The sequence below is a fragment of the Eumetopias jubatus genome, unplaced genomic scaffold (genome assembly GCF_037043125.1).
Source record: "Eumetopias jubatus isolate StellerSeaLion01/CBP00866 unplaced genomic scaffold, mEumJub1_p1.0 scaffold_7, whole genome shotgun sequence".
In the NCBI taxonomy this organism is placed as follows: domain Eukaryota; kingdom Metazoa; phylum Chordata; class Mammalia; order Carnivora; family Otariidae; genus Eumetopias; species Eumetopias jubatus.
Window position 1 is genome coordinate 118,050,341 of NW_028274813.1, and position 21,389 is coordinate 118,071,729.

Sequence of the window (21,389 nt, forward strand, 5' to 3'; positions counted from 1 at the left end):
TGTCCACTCCCGCCAGGGCTTGGCACTGGGAGGGGAAGATGAGAACGCCGAGCCTACAGACAGGTGAGACTCTGGGTCCTAACTCGGAAAAAGGGGACTCTCAGCTGTGCACAGACAGGCACAGTGGGTCCCCTTTGGTCCCCAGGGGGGATGTCCTGGAGCTGGGTGGGCTCACTGAGTGGCCTTCTTCCCTGCCAAGCTGCCGGGGGTGGGGAGATGCCCCAGAGTTGCTGGTCCAGGGAGGGGCCGGGTGGGTGGAGGTCCCCAAGTCTGGCCCTTCAGAGCTGTGGGGAGTGAGGGGCTTGGCTAAGGCCCCTATCCCGAACAGAGGCTTCTTTGCAGTGGGCCCAGCTTAGTGGAGAAGCATGCGGCTATTCCGTTTACCCCCATGTGCACCGTAACCCACTGCAATCCTGCCTCAGCAGGAAATGTAACCACGGGGAGCTGGCTTAGAAGCCTCCAGGTCTGAACCCCACCAGCAGAGACCTCTGGCTTTCAAGCCATGAGGACACTCAGCTCTCTGCCCCTCAGGGTGGGATAAGCTCCCAGAGGCTCCCTCCCCACACCCTCCCGGTGGCCTCCGCAGGGCGAGGCTAGCCCACCCATCCCTCTCCCCAGCCTCCGTCCTTGTCACCCCTGCTCCAGGCTAAGCCATGGCTGTGGCCAGGCTCCTCACAAGTGTCCTGCATCTCTTGTCCTTGGTGACAGCACCTAGACCCCTGTGATGGACGGGCTAGAAGTCCAAGAGTAGAGGCTGCTGGTGGGGGGTGTGTGGGGGCCTGGGGGGCCCACACGACCCAGAAACCTCACTGCACCTCCTGAGGAGCAGGCTGATCATGCTGGAGTGAGCTCTGTGGAATGCCAGGGCGTCCTCAGGGCAGAGGACAAGGCGGTGCTATGCGGGCCCCTCAGGAGCCTCAGCTGGAGGGGACGCTGGAGGTCCCAGGCCCGGGCCTGGGCTCCTCGCGCACTTGGCCTCGCCGGGAGCACTCCCACCCTAGGAGTCACGCCCATTACCCCCATTTTACGGGGACCTGGAGGCAAGACGCCGTGCGGACACACTGGGCTCGCGGTCTTCCTGAGCTCCACGCTCTCTCTCTATACCTACACCATCTACGTGTATATCACGTCTCCCTCCACCTGCCCGTCTAGACACGTCTCCATCCACCTATGCACCTATCCACCTGTCCACTGGGAGGGAGAGACACAGCCTGGATGAGAGTGTGCTCTGCATCTTTCCCCAGGGCTCTGGTTAGGCCTGGGACGGTTCCCCGTCTTTCCCTACATCCTTCAGGAGGCTCTGGGTGTGGCTCTGGCCTGGCCCCGTCTCTGTCAGGCTCAGCTGTGCAGCTGTGGTGTGGCCTGAGGGCGCAGGTGTGGCACCGTGTCCCGGGGTCAGCCAGGGGAGACCCAGAGCTTCAGGCTGGGGGAAGGTGCTTGTTTGGACCCCAGCCTGGTGGGGGCTAGGGGTGTCCAGTGGGCCCCAATCCTCCTGTCGCTGGAGGATTGCCTTCCCCCGAGGCCCGTCCTCCCACGGAGCCTCACAGGTCTGACGGACCCACGGGCCTCCGACCACTCAAGGCCAGGCCAGGGTTAGCTTGCTTCCTCGGGGGGGGGGGTCCCAGAGCCCCACACAGAATCTGGTACTGAGTCAGTGCCAAGTGGCTGAAAAAGGACAGATACATGACCGCTCCGTCTGCTCCGGGCCTCTGATGATGTCTGCACCAGGCGCCCTGGTCCTTTGGAAACTAACATAAACCCGCCAATAACCACCTGAACACTGGCTGCTTGCCGGCCACACGGCCTCTCAGGGCCGCAGGCCCAAGTGGGGAGGGCAAGACCCCGAGGTGATGGCCTTTGCGGGGCTGGTCTGCGACTGCTGTATTCTTCAGCATCCAGGTAAGCTCACCCCAAATCAGCAGAGCCTTGGGCCGGACCCTGTGGGTGACACAATGGTCTCCATGCCAACCTATTTCCCACATTTGTCCCACTTCCCCGGCCACATGGGGGGTGGGGCGAACTTCTCCGGGGAAGTTGCAGGATTGGGAGAGAAGGAGGCTTTTGTGATCGTGTGAGGACGGCCCAGGTTACGGACATCCGGGGGTTAAAAGTGAGGGGAGGCCGTGGCCCCTGCCGCACCACACCCGGCGGGTAGGCTTGGCTTGTTCTGCCTTGGCGCTCCCCCCACGGCCCCACCAGAGACGGTGGCTGTGCACGGTCCACACGAGGGACGTCCCTCGGACACCTGGCTCTGGTGGGCCAGGGGGCTTGCGGTTCTGGGCCCCACAGGACTGAAACAATCAGACACAGTCCCTGGCAGGCTACCTCTCCAGGGCGCCGCCCACACAGCAGACTGGAAGCCACCCCCAGGTGTCCTGCAGCTACTCCTTTAGGAGGGGGAGAGAGCTGCTTTCCCTGATACGTGGAAACCAACACAGCCAAGCAAAATAAGGAAACAGAGGATTATGCTCCCAATGCAAGAACAAGATAAAACTCCAGGAGAAAACCTTCATGAAACTGAGACAGGGAATTTACCTGATAAAGAGTTCAAAGTCACGGTCACAGAGCAGGCCACTGATCTCAGAAGAAGAACAGAGGGACACAGAGAGAACTTCAACAGAGAGAAAACACGAGAAAGTACCAAACAGAAGTCACAGAGTGACGAATACAAAACTGAACTGAAAAATACACAAAGGACTTCAACAGCAGAGCGAGCGGACGAAGCAGAAGAAAGCATTGGCCAACTGGAAGACAAGGTAGGGGAGCCCACTCTTAAATGGAGCAGCAAAAAGAAAAAAGAATTTGAAAAAGTAAAGACAGCTCAAGGGGCCTATGCAACAACATCAAGGGGAACAACGTTTGCATAATAAGGGTCCCAGAAGGAGAAGAAAACTTCTGTCCCCCAGAAAGGGATGGAAAACTTATAAAAAAAATAATGGTCGAGAATGTGCCCGACCTGGGGAAGGAAACACACACCCAGGCCCGGGAAGCCTAGAGAGCCCCAAATAACATGAACCCAAGGAGACCCACACTGTGACACATTATAAGTGAAACGTCAAAATTGAAAGATAAGGAGGAGCTTCAAAGCATCAAGAGAAAATAACTCCTTGTGTACAAGGGATCCCTGTAAGACTATCAGAGAGTTTTCGGCAGAAACTAGGCAGGCCACAGAGTGGCAGGATATTTTCCAAAGTGCTCGAGGGAAAAAGTTCCAACCAAGAATACTCTACCTGGGAAGGTCATTGTCAGAATTGAGGGGGAGAGAAAGTTTTTCAGATAAGCAGGAACGAAAGGAGTTCACCACCGAGCGGGCCTTACGAGGGACACTAAAGGGATTTGTTTAAGCTGAAAAGAAAGGGCATTAATTGGGAACAAGAACACATACGACAGCATACATCTCGCTGGTGAAGGTAAACATACAGTAAACGCAGGGGATTAATCACCTATAAAGCTAGCAGGAACGTTAAAGGTAAAAGCAGTAAAAATAACTATGGCTACAACAGTTAGTTAAGGGATACACACACAAAAAAAGGTCTAAAATGTGACATCAAAAGCATAAAATGTGGGGGGAGGGAGTAAAAGCGTAAAGTTTCAGAATGTGTTCAAACTTAACTTGCTATCAACTTCACATAGATCGGCACACACACTCACACACACACAGGCGCACCTCATTTTACTGTGCTCTGCCTTACTTTACTTCACAGCTATTCCATTTTTTCAAAGCAAAGGTTTGTGACAACCCCACATCAACCATTTTTTCCAACAGCATTTGCTCATCCTGTGTCTCTGTGTCACGTTTTGGTAATGCTTGCAATATTTCAAACTTTTTCACTATCGTTATACTCGGTATGGTGATCTGTGATCAGCAATTACGACTTGCTGAAAGTTCAGATGACGGTTAGCATTTTTTAGCAATAAAGTATTTTTAGTTTCAGGTATGTACATTGCTTTTTTATACATCATGCTATTGCACATTTAATAGACTACACTATAGTTCAAACATAAGTTTAATATGCATTGGGAAACCAAAAAATTTAATATTTAATATTTATTTAAACTTATTTAATAAATAAGTTTAATATGCATTGGGAAACCAAAAAATTTATTTGACTTGCTTTATTGTGATATTCACTTTATTACAGGGATCTGGGACCAAACCCCCAACATCTCTGAGGTGTGTCTGTGGGCTGATATATGTAAGCCACATGGTAACCACAAGGCAAAAACCTATAGTAGATACACAAAAGTTAGTGAGATAGAAATCTGAACATAACACTAAAGGAAGGCATCAAACCACAAGGGAAGAGAGCAAGAAGAAACACAGAGGAAATATGAAACATCTGGAAAATAATGAACAAAATGGCAATAAGTACACACCTATCTATCTATAAGTACTTTAAGCATAAATGGAATAAATCCCCCGATCAGAAGACACAGAGTTGCTGGATGGATTCAAACAAAAAAACAAGACCCACCTATATGCTGCCTACAAGATGTCAGGACACACAGACTGAAAGTGAAGGGATGGAAAGAGACGTTTCATGCAAATGGAAACCCAAATAAAGCTGGGACAGCTGCACTTACATCAGACAACAGAGTCTTCAAAATAAAGTCTGCAATAACAGACGCAGATGGGCATTACCAATGATAAAGGGGTTAATCCAGCAAGAAGATACGACATTTGTAAATATTTATGTACCCAACATAAGTGCACCTAAACATATAAAACAAATACTAAAGACCTAAAAAGAGAAATCTACAGCAACGGAATGACTCAGGGGACACTAACACCTCAGCCACATCAGTGGACAAATCATCCAGACAGAAAATCAAAAAGGAAACAGCGGCTTTGAATGGCACATTAGACTTGACAGCTCTACACAGAACATTCCACCACAAACCAGCAGAAAACACGTTCTTGTCAAGTGCACATGGAACGTTCTCCAGGAGAGAACATACGTTAGGCCACGAAACAAGTCTCAGTGAATTTAAGAAGACTGAAATCATACTGAGCATCTTTCCAGACCATGACGGTATGCAACTGGGAATCAACCGCAAAAGAAAACTGGAAAAAGATCACAAATATGTAGAGATTAAACACTACTGAACAACAAATGGATCAATGAGGAAATCAAAGAAGAAGAAGAAAAAAAACCCTTGAAACGAATGAAAACGAAAATACAACATATCAAAATCTACAGGATGCAGCAAAAGCAGTTCCAGGAGGCAAGTTCATAGTGAGACAAGAAACAAGACAAAACTCAAGGAAACACTGAAACTTTACACCTAAAGGAACTAGAAAAAGGAACAAACAAAGCCTGACATCAGTAGAAGGGAGGAAATAATAAAGATAAGATTATGCAGAAATAAATGAAATTGAGTCGAAAAAGACAACAGAAAAAAATCAATGAAAATGGTTTTTTGAAAAGATAAATAAAATTGATAAACCATTAACTAGACTCAGTAAGAAAAGAGAGGCTCAAATAAATAAAATCAGGAATGAAAGAGGAGAAGTTACCACCGATACCAAAGAAATAAAAGGGATCATAAGAGACTACTATGAGCAATTATACACTAAAAAACTTAGAAAAACTGGATAAATTCCTAGAAACATATAGTCTTCCAAGACTGAATCACGAAGAAGTAGAAAATCTGAATGGGCCAGTTATAGGAAGAAGATTGAATCAGTAATCGAAAATCTCCCAACACACAAATGTCCAGGACCAGACAGCTTCACTGGTGAATGCTACCAAACAGTCAAAAAAGATTTAATACCTATCCTCAAACTCTTACCAAAAAACTGAAGAGGTATGAATGCTTCCAACCTCATTTTCCCAGGCCAGCATTACCCTGATGCCAAAAACAAGCAAGGACACCACACACAAAAAGAGAAAATTATAGGCCAATATCCCCGATGAACATACATACAAAAATCCTCAAAAAATATTAGCGAACTGAATCAACACATTAAAAGGATCATACCATGATCGGGCGGGATTTATGCCAGGGCTGCAAGGATGGTTCAAACCCACAAATCAATCAACGGGACACACCACATTAACAAAATGAAGGATAAAAACCATATGATCATCTCAATAGCTGCAGAAAAGCACCTGACAAAATTCAACATCCATTTATGATAAAACTCTTAACAAAGGAGGGTTAGAGGGAACATACCTCCACATAATGAAGGCCATATACGAAAGACCCACAGCCAACATCACACATAACGGTGAAAAACAGAGCCTTCCCCTGAGATCAGGGACAAGGCAAGGATGTCCACTGCCACCACCTTTATTCAACACAGTGCTAAAAGTCCTCGCCACAGCAACCTGACAAGAAAAAGGAATAAAAGGCATCCAAATCAGTAAGAAAGAGGTAAAACCTTCACTAGCTGCAAATGACCTGCTACTATACATGGAAAGCCCAAAGGACTCCGCCCAGAAACTGCTAGAATGGATACAGGAATTCAGTAAAGTTGCAGGATACAAAATCAATGATTTTGAACATACGATGCCCCCAGTTCAGCTCCACAAGCACTCTCTGCACACCTACTATGTGCTCGGTCCCTGCCCCGTTCCTGCAGTTGGAGGGGTTTCCCCGGGCCTGGCCTTTCCGGGGGGAAGGTGCCCGCTCGGACCTGGACAACGTGACGTCCTGCGCAAAGCAGGCCTTCAGATCCGGGCCAGTCCAGTCAACCTGCCAGCCTCCAAGGCCTCCTAACGAGGGCACTCCCCCACACGCGCAGCAGGTCTGGAGTGGAGGCTTCCCTGTGGGCCCAGATGCAGCGCAGACCCAGCGACAGGATGGCTCTCATGCTGGGGCCGCGTGGCTGCTGGGGACACCCAACCCCACCAGAGATATGGGGCGATCAGTTCTACTCTAAGATGTAGAATGGAAACAATGCCATCCCCAATAATGAAGAAGCAGAACGAGAAATCAAGGACTCAATCCCATTTACAACGGCATCAAAAAGATTAAAATACCTAGGAATAAACAACTCAAGAGGTGAAAGACTATAAAACACTGATGAAAGGAATTGAAGAGGAAACAAAGAAATGGAAAAATTCCATGGTCACGGATAGGAAGATTTAATATGGTTAAAATGACCGTACTACCCAAAGCAATCTATAGATTCAATGCAATTCCTCTCAAAATCTCAATGGCATTTTTCACAGAAAGGAAACAATCCTAAAATTTGCATGGAACCACAAAAAAATCACAAATAGCCAGAGCAATCTTGAGAAAGAAGAACAAAGCTGGAGGCATCCAGCTCCCTGGTTTCAAACTATATTACAAAGAAAGCTATAGGAATCAAAACAGTATGATATCAGCATAAAACTGAGCCTAACTCAAAACAGAGGTGCCTTCCTGGCTGGTGGGTGCTCTGTGGGCTTGCAGTGAAAATGGGATTACTGTCCAGGCTCTGATCCATTTCAGAAGTTCGGGGCAACGTCAGAGTTACTGAGGGTCAGAACTGCCCATGTGGTGGGTGACTGGTGGAGCACATCAAGGATCAGGGTGGACCCTCCCCAAGGGATGCTCAGGACTCTCCTCCCACCCTCTGCTGGTTGCTCCCCAGGCCGGGTTGTGGACACAGACACACGCACACACACGCACTGTGTGCACACGGGAGAGATGCAGGCAGAGGGGCGCTGGTCCACAGATGCTTGAGGCTGGGGCTCTGCTCGGTGCCGGCCCCAGGGCCCCATGCCCGCCTGGCTCCTCTGAGGCAGGGAGCAGGGCTGTCTCCGGCCGGCGTGTTCTAGCAGGAATCACCTCCTCGTCCTTGGGGCCGGGAAGACATCACCTCCCCATCTCTCGGCCTGTACTTGCCGGCCCATCTGTGCACCTGTCTGCCCCTTTCTCCCTGGGTCTGGCCCTGCCTCTCTGGTCTCCACCCCTCCCCAGGCCCCTCTCCCACGCCGCTCAGCTCCTTCTGCAGGGTAGCTGAGTCCACTGGCTGGGGTCGCAGCACAGGCTCCAGGGGCAGCCCCACAGGTCTCCCCTTCTCGGTCTGCTCCTCCGGTCGGGCTGGTGACATCCAGGTCAGGAGCTCCCCGTCTCTCTCCTCCTGCCCCAGAAGCCTGGACACATGTGCTCTGCACCTGACATGTGCTCTCCCCTCCCTCAGTTCCCTTCTGGCTGGTTTGGGCATGTGCGGGACAGGTTTTCTGGATCTTGGAGCAGGATGATGGTCTGCGATTAGGGCACAGACTGAGGGAGGGAGGAGGGGCCGCTGGCTTGCTTTGGTTCCGGGTCCCAGGCTCCCGGGCGTCGGTGGGCCCAGCCCAGCTCACTGGAGCCCTCTGACAGCCACCGACCACCAGAATGTCCCATCCCCAGCACCTGCCTGGGAACTGCCTGTGGCTGGTGGTCTAGAGGGGAGTTGGAGTATTTCTGGGGTTCTGGATAAACTCTCAGTATCAGTCTTTTCTAGGGAGGAACAGTGACTCTGGGTACCACCAGAGTTCTTGGGATGGTCCCACAGCCTCAGATGGTGCTGGATCAGAGCTCGGACAGACCCCAGGTCCCCCTGGAAGCTGAGCCACCCCAGGGCCTCCCCAGAGTGACCAGGCTGGGCAGAGGCAAGCGATGGGCCCAGGCAGAGCGGCAGACTGGACAGCGGACGACCTGGGGTCATGTGACAACAGCAGGACCACATCTCGGGCGCGCCCGGAACGATGCCCGACCAAGCAGGACTCGCTCGAAGCTTCTTGGGGTCCGCAGGATCGGAACAACGCGTGGGCCTCAGCATGGCCACAGGACGCGGCCTGAGTCGCACCTGCCACGAGGACAAGACCACGTGGTCACGCGGGACGACTCCCTCGGCAGAACAGCAACTCTGTTCCGGAACCCACCGTGGGGACCCCCCAGAACTCTCCGGGGTGACACAGAGCCACCCCTGCCGCCAACCCCCGGGGTCCTGGGTGGGACAGGGACTCATAATATAGGATACATCAACGAGGCAGGATAAACTCAGAAACAAATCTGGGGCCTCCTCCGGAAGTCCGTTTCCGTCCAGAGTCCTGACAGGCCTCCTGAGAGCTGCCGGAATGACCCAGGAGTGCAGCACCCGCAGGGCGCACCGGTGGACCACACCCGACTTTGCTGCAGGGGCAAGGCTCACTGAACGACCCCTGGAGCCTCGCCGGAGCCGAGCGAAGGGCCCGGAACTCGCCTGGGGCCTCCGCGGATATCCAGCACAGACCAGTGCGTCCCTCTATCTGAAGTCAGGGCTCCCTCAGGAGTCCCACGACGGATCCGGGAGCACGCTCAGCGTCCGGGCCAGGCCGCTCCCACAGATCCGGCTTTCTCCCAGGGCCTTGGCAGGTCCAGCTGGTTGCTGCATCCCTCGCCCCAGGGGTCTCCCCCACGGCCGTACCCTGCATTCTTATGTGATTAGTCTGGGTACGGCCCGCGCGTCTCCCGGGGACTCTGAGGGGCAGTCGAAGCCGATAACCGCTCCTGGGTCTAGACCTTCACCTGAACCTTAGCAGGTTGTGGGGGATGGATCCAGAAACGAGACCTGTGAGTGCCAAGTCCACAGGCAGGACCGCACACCACACCTGGGTTTGTGCCAGGACCAGAAGCACACGGGGGTCCTTCCTTACCTTGGCTGGAGGAATATTCTAGAGACACATCTGTGGTCTCACTGGGGCTGAGAGCCTGGGTTCCAGCTCATGCCTGCCCCCAAGATGCCCTCCTCTCCTCCTGGCTGACCTGGCCGCTAACCAGCTCCAGCCGCCTGAAGGCCATCGGGGGCTGGATCGATTTCCCCTCCTGCCCACGCACCTCAGTTTCCAAAGTCCTCAGCGCCTGGATCACAACCTTCCAACATCGAGGGTGGCTCGACAGACTCGAGCCTCTGGAGGTTCAGGAGGTGGCTTGAAGCCCCCTGCCTGCTTAGCCTGCCCCCTTGCCTCGTGCCTTTCTCACCTGACTGGCAGGGGCGCGGCGCCCCCGCAGACACCCACACTGGGGGACCGGCCGTCCCACTCTGCCCACGACCCAGGGGCTTCTGCAGGCACAGACTTCCTGTGCTAAGACCAAGAGAGTCCCGAGCAAGCCGGGAAGGCGGGTCACCCCACAGACGAAGGGGTTGAGGCTGGGGATGCTCTCAGAGCTCAGGGACACCGGGCAGCCTGTCTCTCACTGGGACGTGGCAGTGACCGTAACGCCCACCTTGAGCAAGACACACACAAGTGTACCCATCATGGAAAATAACATTCCTCCCACTTCCACTCTCTGTCTGAATGATTTCTCATTCATGACTCCAACCCGTGTGTCTTCGGCCCCCACGTAACCGGACACTGGCCCCCCTCATGGCTCAGCGACGAACACGGAGGGCCTCCAGGAAGGCCGGGCGCCCCTCTAGCCAGAGCTTAGCTTACCGCTTTCCCCCGCCCTCTGCTCTGCCAGGCACGCGGCCACGCGTTCTCACGGCCCCTTTCCTCCCCCAGCAAAGCCACGATCAGCCCGCACTGTGATGACTTTTTAACGGTCTTTCCCAGGAGCGCAGAGGGTGGGCCGCAGGAGCTCGGGCCCCTCCTCGGACCCGTGAGAGCAGAACGCGGGGGCGGAGGGATGGGGCAGGGGCATGGGTTTTGGACACCGGAATTTTTAAGAGCCCCCCCAGCGGGTTCTGATGCTCACCCAGTGCTGGGGGCCCCCGAGGGGAGCGGTGTGTGCAGCAGAAGCCACTGCTCCCGGAGACCAGCCCCGGAGCAGCGGGGGCATGTGCCCTTGGGGTCACTCCCCGGGTCCCCAGGTGTTTGGAGCAGTGACATGGACAGGAAGGACTGATGAGCTGTGTGTGGTGAAGGCTAAGAGCAAGAAAAAAGAGAGGGAAGCAGCAGAGTCCTAGAGAGAGGCGGGGACGGGGTACCGTCTAACCTGGGGCGCCGGCAGAGAGCAGGTTCCTGGTCCAAGCTGTGGAGGCCGGGCCCACGTTCTCTGCATCATTCCTTAATTACCACTGCCACTATTCCAAGGGAGTCCTCCCTTTGGCTTAAGCTGCTCTGAATGAGCTCCCTCCTTTCCACTGAATGATTTCTGACCAAGAAATACCCCTGGAGCTTGGCACTGTGCCCTGGCCTGGGCACGGAGCAGCCTTCATCTGCTGGATGGGCGACCGGACACATTCGTCACCACGGTACAGGAGCCTGGCTTATTAAGTGATAACAGCAAAGCCACAAAGCAGGTGACACTGACTTTGCTTCTCAGGCTTGGGCAGTGGGGCCGGCTGGAGGTGGGGGGCCCTGGCTTCTCATGATCGACGTCTAGGACTCTTCAGGGAGACCCAGAGGCCACTTGCTCTCATTGTCAAGGGTCTGCGCATTCCTGCAATGAAGGAATTTTCCTGGGACTTTTTCTGCGACGGAATCCTTTTGTTTTCAGTTTCTGGAAGATCGATCTGCCTTCCATAAAACCAGTGTTCTGGGGAGTCCACCTCGGGACCCTTGGTTTGGAGTCACCTGACCTCGGTTCAAATGTATTACTTATTACTTGGCTTTGGGGTCTTCAAGACATCTTTCCTGTGGATCTGTTCTCTCTTCACAAGGTGGGAAGGGTATCGCCCGCCTCACAGGGTTTTTTAAAACAGATAATGTGAGAGCTCATGGCTCATAAAAGTGCTCAATAATGGATTTTGAACAAATTGAATCCTCTGCAAGTCTGAGTGATGGGACTAATCAACCCACTGGGGGCAAATTACCGGGAAACACACACGCATGTGCGTTCACACACATGTACAAAGGGCGGCCCCCAAATCCACCAGAAGCTGTGACTATGACCTTATTTGAAAATAGGGGTTTGGCAGATGTACTCGAGTTAAGATGAGCTGTGCTGGGTTAGGAAAGAGAGACCCTGATGAAATGAGGGACATTGGGGCACAGACACACAGGGACAAAGCCAAGAGAAGAGGTGGGCAGAGGTCACGGGCCCCCAGGGACCGCCGGAAACCGTCAGACGCTGGAAGAGGCCAGGAGAAGTCCTTCCCAGGACTTCAGACTCCTAGCCCACAACTGGGAGAGAGTCCACCACTGCTGTTTCAAAGTAAAAAATGCACACCCCTGCCCCCAAAACCCAGGTGCATGAGCGCACTTGAGAGGCCTGGGGGCTCGTGACCCGAGGGGTCGTGGCTGCGCTAAGGTCGGGGGTTACTGTGCAATGGCCGGCATCCAGGGACGGCTCCAGCTCCCATCCCCCTCTCATTCCCAATATTCGACTGGCCGCCAGTGTCCTGCTCTGGACGTCGGAATCCGTGCCGCCCCCAGCCCCATGCCATGCCCTGCTTCAAGGCTTCGTGTCCTCCCGCCTGGACCACTAAGCTGCCCCCTCCAGCCGCTGCTCTCCCCTGCTCCGATTCATCCTGCTCCGCCGGAACCAGACCCACCGTCTGGGCCTCTGCTCCCTGCCTCCTCTAGCTGAGCGGCAGAGGTACCATCCTTGGTCTTCTGGAGCCCTCGGCCCCCACTGGGTCCTCCCTTCTGGTCCTCCTTCGGGACCCTGGGCCTCGGCCAGCCCTCTCTGCCTGAGGCTGCCTGGTGTCCCAGTCCAGGGGGGTCTGTGCTGGAGAACCTGCTGGGGCTTCAGCTGAGTGTGTGTGCGTGTCTGTGTGTGCATGTGCGTGTGCCTGTACATGTGTGCTCCTGTGTGCGTGGACACAGCCTGGCCTGCATTCCACCTCTCACCACCTCACGAAGGGCCGTCGTCCAAGCTCCCCTGCAGGTCCCCTTTACACCTCCCACAGTCAGGCTCCCCGGGGGAGCCACCCTCGGTCCCTGCAGGGAGAGGTCCCAGCCCACCTGTGTCTCGTCCTCTGACCTCTCTCAATGCCCCAGCAGCACGGGGCATGCTCCTCACACACTGACTCTCCTCCAGCCCTGGTGTCTGGTGCAGAATGGCGCTTCACGAGGAGGGCCAGCTCCGCGGAAGTACCGGCGTCCACCGGCCCCCGGGCTGCTCCCACAGCAATCCTAGGCCTGGCCCAGCTGGGCACGCCTAAGGCCCCACCTCGTCGGATGCGGCTCCACACAGGGTCTGGACCCCACCTCACAGTCCTCCCCTGCTCTGAGGGGCCTCATTCCACCCAGGCTCTGCCTCTGGGTTCTCAAGCTGGAATCTTCCCAGAGCCTGGTTCCTGCACTGGGCTCTGCTTTATTCCCAAGCCGAGTGCCTGTCGCAGGCCCCTGGCCAGCTGTCGCCCCCTGGGGGGCCTGAGCCACGGGGTCACTGTGGCCCGCCACCCTGCCGGGACCGAGGCCTGCTGCCGGGGACACCTTACCACTCGCTCACTTATACTCGCTGCCTGCCACCCCCCGGAACGGGGATGAGTGGCTGCAGGGCCAGGCCCTCCTCTGGGACTCAGCCATGAAGTCGGCAGTGCTCAGCCCGTGGCCCGTGGCCCATGTCAGGGCAGCCTCCACGCCTCTGCCGCTGAAGGGTCTCTGTCTCAAGTTAGCTGCTCCAGCCCGCGGAGCCACGGCCACAGAGGTCACGCGTGGCTGTTCCCGCATGAACATCTTTCAATCTGGCGCCACCGCTCGGGATGTTGGCTGAATGCGGGAACGAGTGCCAGTCTGCCCAGGGGTGCCCTTCAGCTTCTGTCACGAACCCGGGGAGCAGCTTGGCTTCGGGGCCCCTGCAGCCCCCGAGCCCTGTCCTTCTGGGTGGACCTCGGACCCTGGGCTTTCCGCAGCAGCCGCGCTGACTGCCCTGTGCTCTCACGGTCTGTTTCCCTGCCGGGCTGTCTCCTCGCTGGGATTCTCCTCCTCGTCACTTTGGGGGAAACCCGGTGGCCCAGGTGCTCGCGCTGACGCCTGGCCAGGGATGACAGAGTCACGGAGCACAAGGAAGCGGGGAGGCCTGGCTCGGACCAGACCCCTCCCGGAGCGAGCACACACAGCTCCACGCACGTTCTGCCTCTGCCATTACGGCCACTGCGCCGGAGCCCGGCCTCCATCCCCCGCTGCTCTGTGTGTGTGGTCAGCTGGGCGTCGCGGACAGGGCTGCCTTCTGGAGACCCAGATCTCGCTGCAGACACAGCGGATGCAGGGAGACAGTGGGGGCCCCCGGGACGCTGCAGTGGGGGCACGGGAGGGCCGGCACTCGCCCGCTGCCTCTGGACGGAAGCCATGCGACTTGCCCTGTCCACTGAACTGTGGCCAGAGTGGGTCCCTTCTGGGAGGAGCTTCAGAGCCCGCGGGGAGCTCCGCTACACTCCCTCCCCTTGGCTGGGGTGACTGTGGAGGCAGGTGTCAGGACGAATCTCCATCAGCCGGCCTCCCCAGGGGTCACCATGCCCACCAGCACAGGACGTCACATGCTCGCTGTGTTAACGCAGATCCCGGCTGTTACTGCAGCTCAACGCAGCCAGTCCTGACGAGTGCACCTTGAGGAGGCCACACTCCCAAGTCCAGGTGAGAGGTGCCGCTGCCTGGACTGCAGCTGCAGGGGGAGAGGGACGCAAGTGGGTGGGCCGGAGACATTTAGGAGGCGGAACAGACAGGCCTGGCTGCTGGTGTGGCCACCGGGGTCGAGCAAGGCCCCTCCAGGGGCATGCTTGCTTTGACGGAAGAGTCACCACCCCGTCCTAACGTCCAGGATCACAGCCTGGTGTTGACTATCTTCAAACCTGCCAGAGACCCCCGTGACCCGGGCCACTGCTCCGCTGAGCAGGAGTCTGGTCACAAAGGTGAAAGCTGGAGCCATGACAGCCTCTGTTCATCGACGACACCTGCTGTGTGGGGCTAGGGCTTCGCAACACTCAGAGCAGGGATGCAGGGGAGGCTCTGTTATGCTGTCCACCTCACAGATGGGCCAACTAAGGGAGCTTGATGACCTTCCCAAGCTAAGAGGGGGCCAGGGTCCAAAGCCCGTCTGCATGGCCTGAAACCCTCGCTGCTAGAGGTGGGTAACCCACTCCGCAGTGAGTGGGCTTCACATCTGAAGGGATGCGAGCTCCTCTCTGGGAGGTGGTGGGCAGTGGGGGTGGCCCAAGGGCACGACAGGTGCCCTCAGGGAGGCGTCTGGGCATTGGCAGCGCTCCGGGACTGCTCAGGTCCACGCATCACCAACGCTCCTGCATATATATCAGGGGGCTGAGTCCTGTTCTTGGCTGCGTGCACATGGGCGCCGGCTCCAGGTTCCCACGGATTCTGGGGAACCCGGACCGTGGGGTGTGGATGCCTGTCTTGGTAGGTCTTCCCTCGACACTCATGGGATCGGAGTTGCAGGGCTCCCACCCAAGGAGAAACAAAAGCTCCTTCACACAAGTCACCGAAGCGACAGTGACAGATTTTCAGTTGCTGTTACTTCTCTCTTTTTCTTGGCAGGGGACGGTAAACGCAAACTGCCCCACGCGGTTGGTGGAGGAGGGGCTCAGGCTCTGGAGTCACCTGCCTGCTTTGCTGCTCACACGCTCTGTGACCTTGAGCAAGTTACCTGACGGCTCTGAGCCTCACTGTTGTTGTCTCGACAATGGGTGAGCAGTGACAAGCTCCCAGGGCTGCTGGGAGGACTAAGGGAAGTGCTCACATAGTAGGTGCCCGGCACATAGTAGGTGCTCAGCACATAGTAGGTGCTCAGCACACTGCATTTTTTTGTTCTTCAGTGTTTATTGGTCTAGTGATGTCAGGTTCCATCCCGTCCAGCCCGGATGGCGGGTCCTGCCGGTGATACCTGAGTGTCTCTATTGCAAAGACCCCATTCCTTCACCCAGTCAGGGCTCTACAACTCTCACTGACTACGCGCTGCAGCCACCCCATCAGTCTCCACCTCAGCTGGCCCCCTCTCTCCTGCACCTGGAGATTCGTGGTCATCACACACTGGCCCCGCTGGGGATGAAGGAAACGCCCGGGCTCCGAGGGAGGGAGGCTGGGAGCTCGGGGAGGACACGGTCGCTGACATGCATAGGGTGGGAGGTCCTTCCCGGAGGAGGGAGCGGGGCTAAGGCTCCGAGGTAGGAAAGAAGCAGCAGGATGGGGAAGGTGGGGCAGGGCTCGCGGAAGGGGAGACGCTGGGTCCCATGGGCCCTCCGGGACAGGTCGCATTTCTCCCTGAAGGCAGTGGGAGCCACAGGTGTTTTCAGAGGCCTGGTGTGGTGATCGGATGCGCGCCCGCCCGGGGAAGGCCCCTCTGGCGGGGGCTGTGCGGTGGGGCACTGGGGTGCGGGAGGTGGGACACCGTGAGGGTGTTCCGCAAGCCATGCGGGGCACCTTGAGCTGGGGAGCCCAGGCAGGGGCGGGGAGGGAGAATTCCCAGCGCCTGGCCACAGTTCCTGGGGCGCACCTGCAGAGGGCTCTACACCCATCCCCTGGGAGCTCTCCGAAGACACCCGATTTCTTTTTCTCCGTAGCCACAGGACCTAGCAGGGGTCTGGCCCTAGAGCCCGACATTTACTGCACAAATAAAGGCAGTGAGAGCTCAGCGTGGCCTTGCCTCTGCCAGTCTGGAGCCACCCTCATGGCACCGTCACCAAGCAGATGGGTGGTGACCTGGTATTTCCTCATCCCAATTAAGGTATAATTACTGAGCCTCTTCAACCTCATTTCAGCTCTAGAGACGTTTGGGGGATGGAACGGTTAATCCCAGGGCCTCAGGGCTGCAGGGGCTGCGTCTGGAAGGCGGGACCTCTCTGGAAGCACAAGCATCCGCAGTCCAGGTCCCTGAGCTCCCAATCTCAGGGGTGTTGCTTCAGCACAACCTTATCCCCCTCCGTTCAGGTTTGCGTTTTTCTGATTGGCTGAGGGGTGGAATGTGCTAGAGCGACAGGAGGGCGTGCTTTGTGATGAAGACAGGGTAGCTGCAGAGGGAGAGAGCCCGAGAAGGAGTCTCATTTTAGCCACTGCCTGGCGGGGCGGCACCGGAGACGGTTTCCTGCTCTGTAAGCGGGGCACAGGCAGAGCCTTTGGGCCGCTGCTGACCTGAACGCACCAGGCCAACCACGAAGATGTCCTGTGAATGAGGACCAGGAGTGGGTTTCCTCCGATCTCCAGGGACTGGCACCCACTGGGGGCACAATCGGCACCACGGGCCCCCAGCCTCTGGAGCCTCTGCCCCCGTCAGTGCTGAGGTTTCGGTGGAAGGGATTCTGTTCCCAGTGAACCAGGGAGAGCCTGGGGTCCACAACTTGACCTGGGGGTGTAGGGTGAGGAGGGTGCCGGGGCTGCTCTGCTCAGGTTCTCCACTGAGAGGCTGAGACTGGAGGCCTTCGTTTAGGGGGCTCAGAACAAGGGTGAGAGAAGTCTGTCTAGGGCACTCCATGCCAAAGCAGGGCCAGGCACACCCAGGGTCCCCCTGGAGGGAAGCTGAGCCCAAATCCTAAGTCCGAGGCACCTGGGCCTTCCGCGTGTGGGCTGCAGGGCTGGGAGGGGAGGAAGGCAGCTCGGAGTGAGCAGTCCCCGGGTGCCCTGCAGCGGCCACAGCGCACGGGAGTGGGGCTGGGCCAGTCTGCCTTCGCGAGGTTTTGGATCCCAGCTCGGGGCTCCGGGAGGGGGGCTGCACCAGGCGTCGTCAGACCCATACAGAAGCCTGCAGATGGGAGGGCGTCAGGGCACACGTGAGGACGTGCCTGGGGCTCAGGGTCTGGGGCTGGTGCCCTGTCAGCCCTCAGCACGTCAAGTGTGCAATGAACATACGATGCCCCAGTTCAGCTCCACAAGCACTCTCTGCACACCTACTATGTGCTCGGTCCCTGCCCCGTTCCTGCAGTTGGAGGGATTTCCCCGGGCCTGGCCTTTCCGGGGGGAAGGTGCCCGCTCGGACCTGGACAACGTGACGTCCTGCGCAAAGCAGGCCTTCAGATCCGGGCCAGTCCAGTCAACCTGCCAGCCTCCAAGGCCTCCTAACGAGGGCACTCCCCCACACGCGCAGCAGGTCTGGAGTGGAGGCTTCCCTGTGGGCCCAGATGCAGCGCAGACCCAGCGACAGGATGGCTCTCATGCTGGGGCCGTGTGGCTGCTGGGGACACCCAACCCCACCAGAGATATGGGGCAGCTGCTGGGACGATCAGTTCTACTCTAAGATGTAGAACGGAAACCTTGCAAATTCTCATAAGCACGCACAGGCCGAGGAAGCGGATGTACCTTTCCACGTTAGCCAAACTCTTGCTCTGGAGTTGAATGGAAGGAACGTCTATGTCAGTGCATGAGGCAAAGCGGATGCCTTTAATGAAATCGGCTCCTGAGCTGGGCAGCATCTGACCATCACCCGCTCCTCTCACCCCTATCCTGTTCTCCTGCTCTCGTGAACTCATCTGGGCATCCCGGACCGGCGGTGCTCTGGGGAGACAGCTGTGAGCACGTGTGCATGGCATCGACTGGGTCTGCACTCCTGGCCCTTCCAAAATCTAGCGCAGTTCGATCCCTGAGCCAAGACTGATCTGAAATTAATGCAAGATCTCCTTTTCAGGAATTCTTAGACACTGGATGAACTCTCGGTCTGGCTCTGCCACTGACTTACTCTGCTAATGGGCAACATCTTTCCCCTCTCTGGTCTTCCGTCTGTCTGTCTGTCTGTGAAATGGGAAGGATGGGCTGTAGGGTCTCCCTGAGGTTCCTTTCAGCTGTAACATTTTCTGTTGGGCCTCTCTCCCATGCCCAGGTGGGCACTTCAGATCAGCTACAGCTTCTCTAGATCCAGCTCAAACGTGTTGTGAGCACACTTCCATATACATTATCTAACTGTGCTCTGGAAATCTCAGGAGGGTAGGCGTTAGCATCCCCATTCTGCAGATTACAACACAGAGGCTCAGAGAAGTTGAGGGTGTTCACTGAGCTCACAGAGAGAGCCAGGAGGTTACATTACCGAGATTCAGTCTCAGCCCTGGCTCTGGCTTCCGAGGGGCTGAGGACAGGTGCTGTGAGCCCCATGGCAACTCAGCTTCCTCCATCCCTGTCTCCCTGCCTTCCCTGGGCGCTCAGCTCTGGGCTCTGGAGTTGGGGACTGAGGGATGGAGGTGGGCTCCAGCGGGGGCTGGGGCTGGGGGCCACTGCGAGGTACAGGTGGACTTGGGCTGGCAAGGGTTGGCAAGGTTCTGGAAGGCTGGTGAGGGCAGGTTATCAAGGGCTGAGAGCAGCGTTTCTGGCCCAGCCAGGGTCTGGCTCTCTCTGGTCAGTCCTCTAGGCCCCACTGAGCCAAAGGAGCTGCCTGCTCTTTGCTCTGCTTTGCTGGCTGGGAGCCTCTCCCTGCCCTGTGTCCTGCCATCCCCAGAGATCCACCGCCAAATGTTCCAGTCCCCAGAACTCATCCCCCAACCTTCACCAGACAAGGGTAGGGAAGGCAGAGCTGGGCTCAGACCCGTCTTGACAAGGAGGTGGCCAACTTCAAGCACGGCTTCCCGTCCAGCCAATTCCAACACCGCCAGTCTGCACGCAGCAGCGTCTGAGATCTCAGTTGTCTTTTCGGAAACCCTAAGCCTCGGCCGCCGGGTATGACACCGGGCAAGTGAAATCTCTCTGTGGGCCTCAGCGTCCTCCTCCCAGGCAATAACCGGCTGGTTGTCCCCTCCCCCCGCCACGGATCTCAGGTCCCTTCCAGCCCTGACATTTTAGGGTCCACTATCTTTGACTTTCCTTTCCCGGAGGCATGGAGACTGACCAGATGCCTTTGGAGAGCGCACCAATCTTAAACATTGCTCTCCCTCTCAGTCCCTCCTCCCTCCCTCCACGCCAGAGGCGCACCCCCACCCCGCCCTGGCCCCTGGCCCTGAGCCCCGCAGCTCCAGAGACGCGAGGGCAGCGCAGTTGGCCGCGACTGCGGCGGCGGCGGCGGTGCAGGGGGCGGGGGAGGAGAGCAGCGCCCGCCTGTCCCGCGGCCTCCGCAGCAGCCCGGGCCCTGGCCTCCGCCCGCCAGAGGGGTCCCTGGAACGTCTAGGTCTGGTGCTCGGGCCTCGGGCCCGCTGGGAGACCACCGCCGCTCCATGGCACCCAGCCGACCCCTGCGGCCTCGCATCCCCCAACCTGGCAGAGCGAGCAACCTCTCCTCCACTCCCGGCGGCGGCGGCGGCGGCGGCGGCGTGGCAGGGGGCCGGCGCTCGGATGCCTCTGTTGCGCCCTGCCCGGGCGGGGGGCTGTCTGCGGCCGAGGGGGTCGCGGGGTGGGAGTGGGGGGGGAGCACCATTTTTGGCTGGATGTGGGTCCGCACTCCTAGTCTCTGTCTGGTCCTCTGGACCCCCATCTCGTCCCGCACCCCGTTGCTCTCGGCACCTCCGTGCCTGCGTCCCCGCCTCCCACGGAGCTCGCCGGGTGAAGGGCAGCCGCAGCCCGCAGTCCCTGCCCCCTCTGCCCACCGCGGGGTCACCCGCCCACCTGCGCCAAGCCTCCTCTCGCGCCGAAGGAGCCCACAGTGGGGGGACCAAAGTTCGGGCACCATCGGCCGGCCGAAGGCCCGGGGTGCCGAGGGCCGCGGCCGGGGCGCTGGGAGGTCAGACGCGGCGCTGGCCTCACCTGTTTCTCCAGCGGCTCCTTGGCCGAGAGCGCAGGCTTGGGGGAGGGCGCGCGGTCGCAGACGCAGCCCTCCAGCAGGTAGAGCCCCGAGGGCCGCGAGCTCGAGTCGCTCTCGAAGTAGAAGAGAAGGTTCTGCAGCAGCGCGAACCACTTGGTTTGCCATTTTGTGTTGTCCGAACTCCGCTTGCTCAGGTAGCCTTTGCGCGTGCCGTCCTTGCGCGCCAGCAGTCCCAGAGACGCGACGTGGCCATCGTTCAGCCGGATCCCCTTCTGCATGGTGCTCGGAGGCCAGCTAGACCCCACGCGCTTACATCTTCTCCACGCGGCACCCGGCAAGCCCCTGTCCGTGCGCGCGGCGCGCTGCCTCTCTCTGGCTCTTGCTCGCTCGCTCGCTTCTGGTCGCTCTCCCCTCCCCCCAAATATCTACACTCCGGAACCTGGCGCCGAGCCGCGGCTTCTGGAAGCGAGATGTACCATTCCCCGCCGGAACCCCTTCTCCGCTCCTCAGCACCCCGGAGCCCAGGAGATGCCGCCCGACCCTCCCCCGGCGCCGGGCAAACTGAGGGACTGGCGAGCTGCGCGCGGGCGAGGGGCAGGCGGAGTCAGGTGACGCCGATCCCTCGAAGAGCCGGTTTCAGCAGCGCGGACAGAGACACGCACGCAGCCCGCCGCGGCGCAGAGCGGCGCGCAGGCTGCACCTTGGCGCCACCTCCCCCTCCCCGGACGCACACACACGTACACGCACGGACACAAATCCTGCCCCTCTACCCCGGTCTCCCCTGCTTCCCTTCGGGTGGTAAAAACCAAATCAGATCAATGTTCGTTTGAGCCCATGGCACCGCGGAGGCTCGCCATCCTGGGAGTTTGCGTCTTTGCGCCCCACCGCGGCGCATTGTAGACCTGGGGTGAAGTCCCAGTTGTCATTTTCTCTTCCAAAGG

The 21,389-nt window shown here is 57.6% G+C and overlaps 1 protein-coding gene across 2 annotated transcripts in view; it reads right to left on the minus strand.

The window, feature by feature from the left end:
- The window catches only part of RASGRF1 (Ras protein specific guanine nucleotide releasing factor 1), a 99,713-nt gene extending 78,987 nt beyond the window's left edge, over positions 1–20,726 (minus strand). For both annotated transcript variants that reach the window (XM_028093791.2, XM_088024920.1), the window contains exon 1: positions 20,451–20,726. In XM_028093791.2, coding sequence (XP_027949592.1) covers positions 20,451–20,726 — 276 coding nt within the window. The remainder of the gene's footprint in view (positions 1–20,450) is intronic.
- Positions 20,727–21,389: the final 663 nt, after the last annotated feature.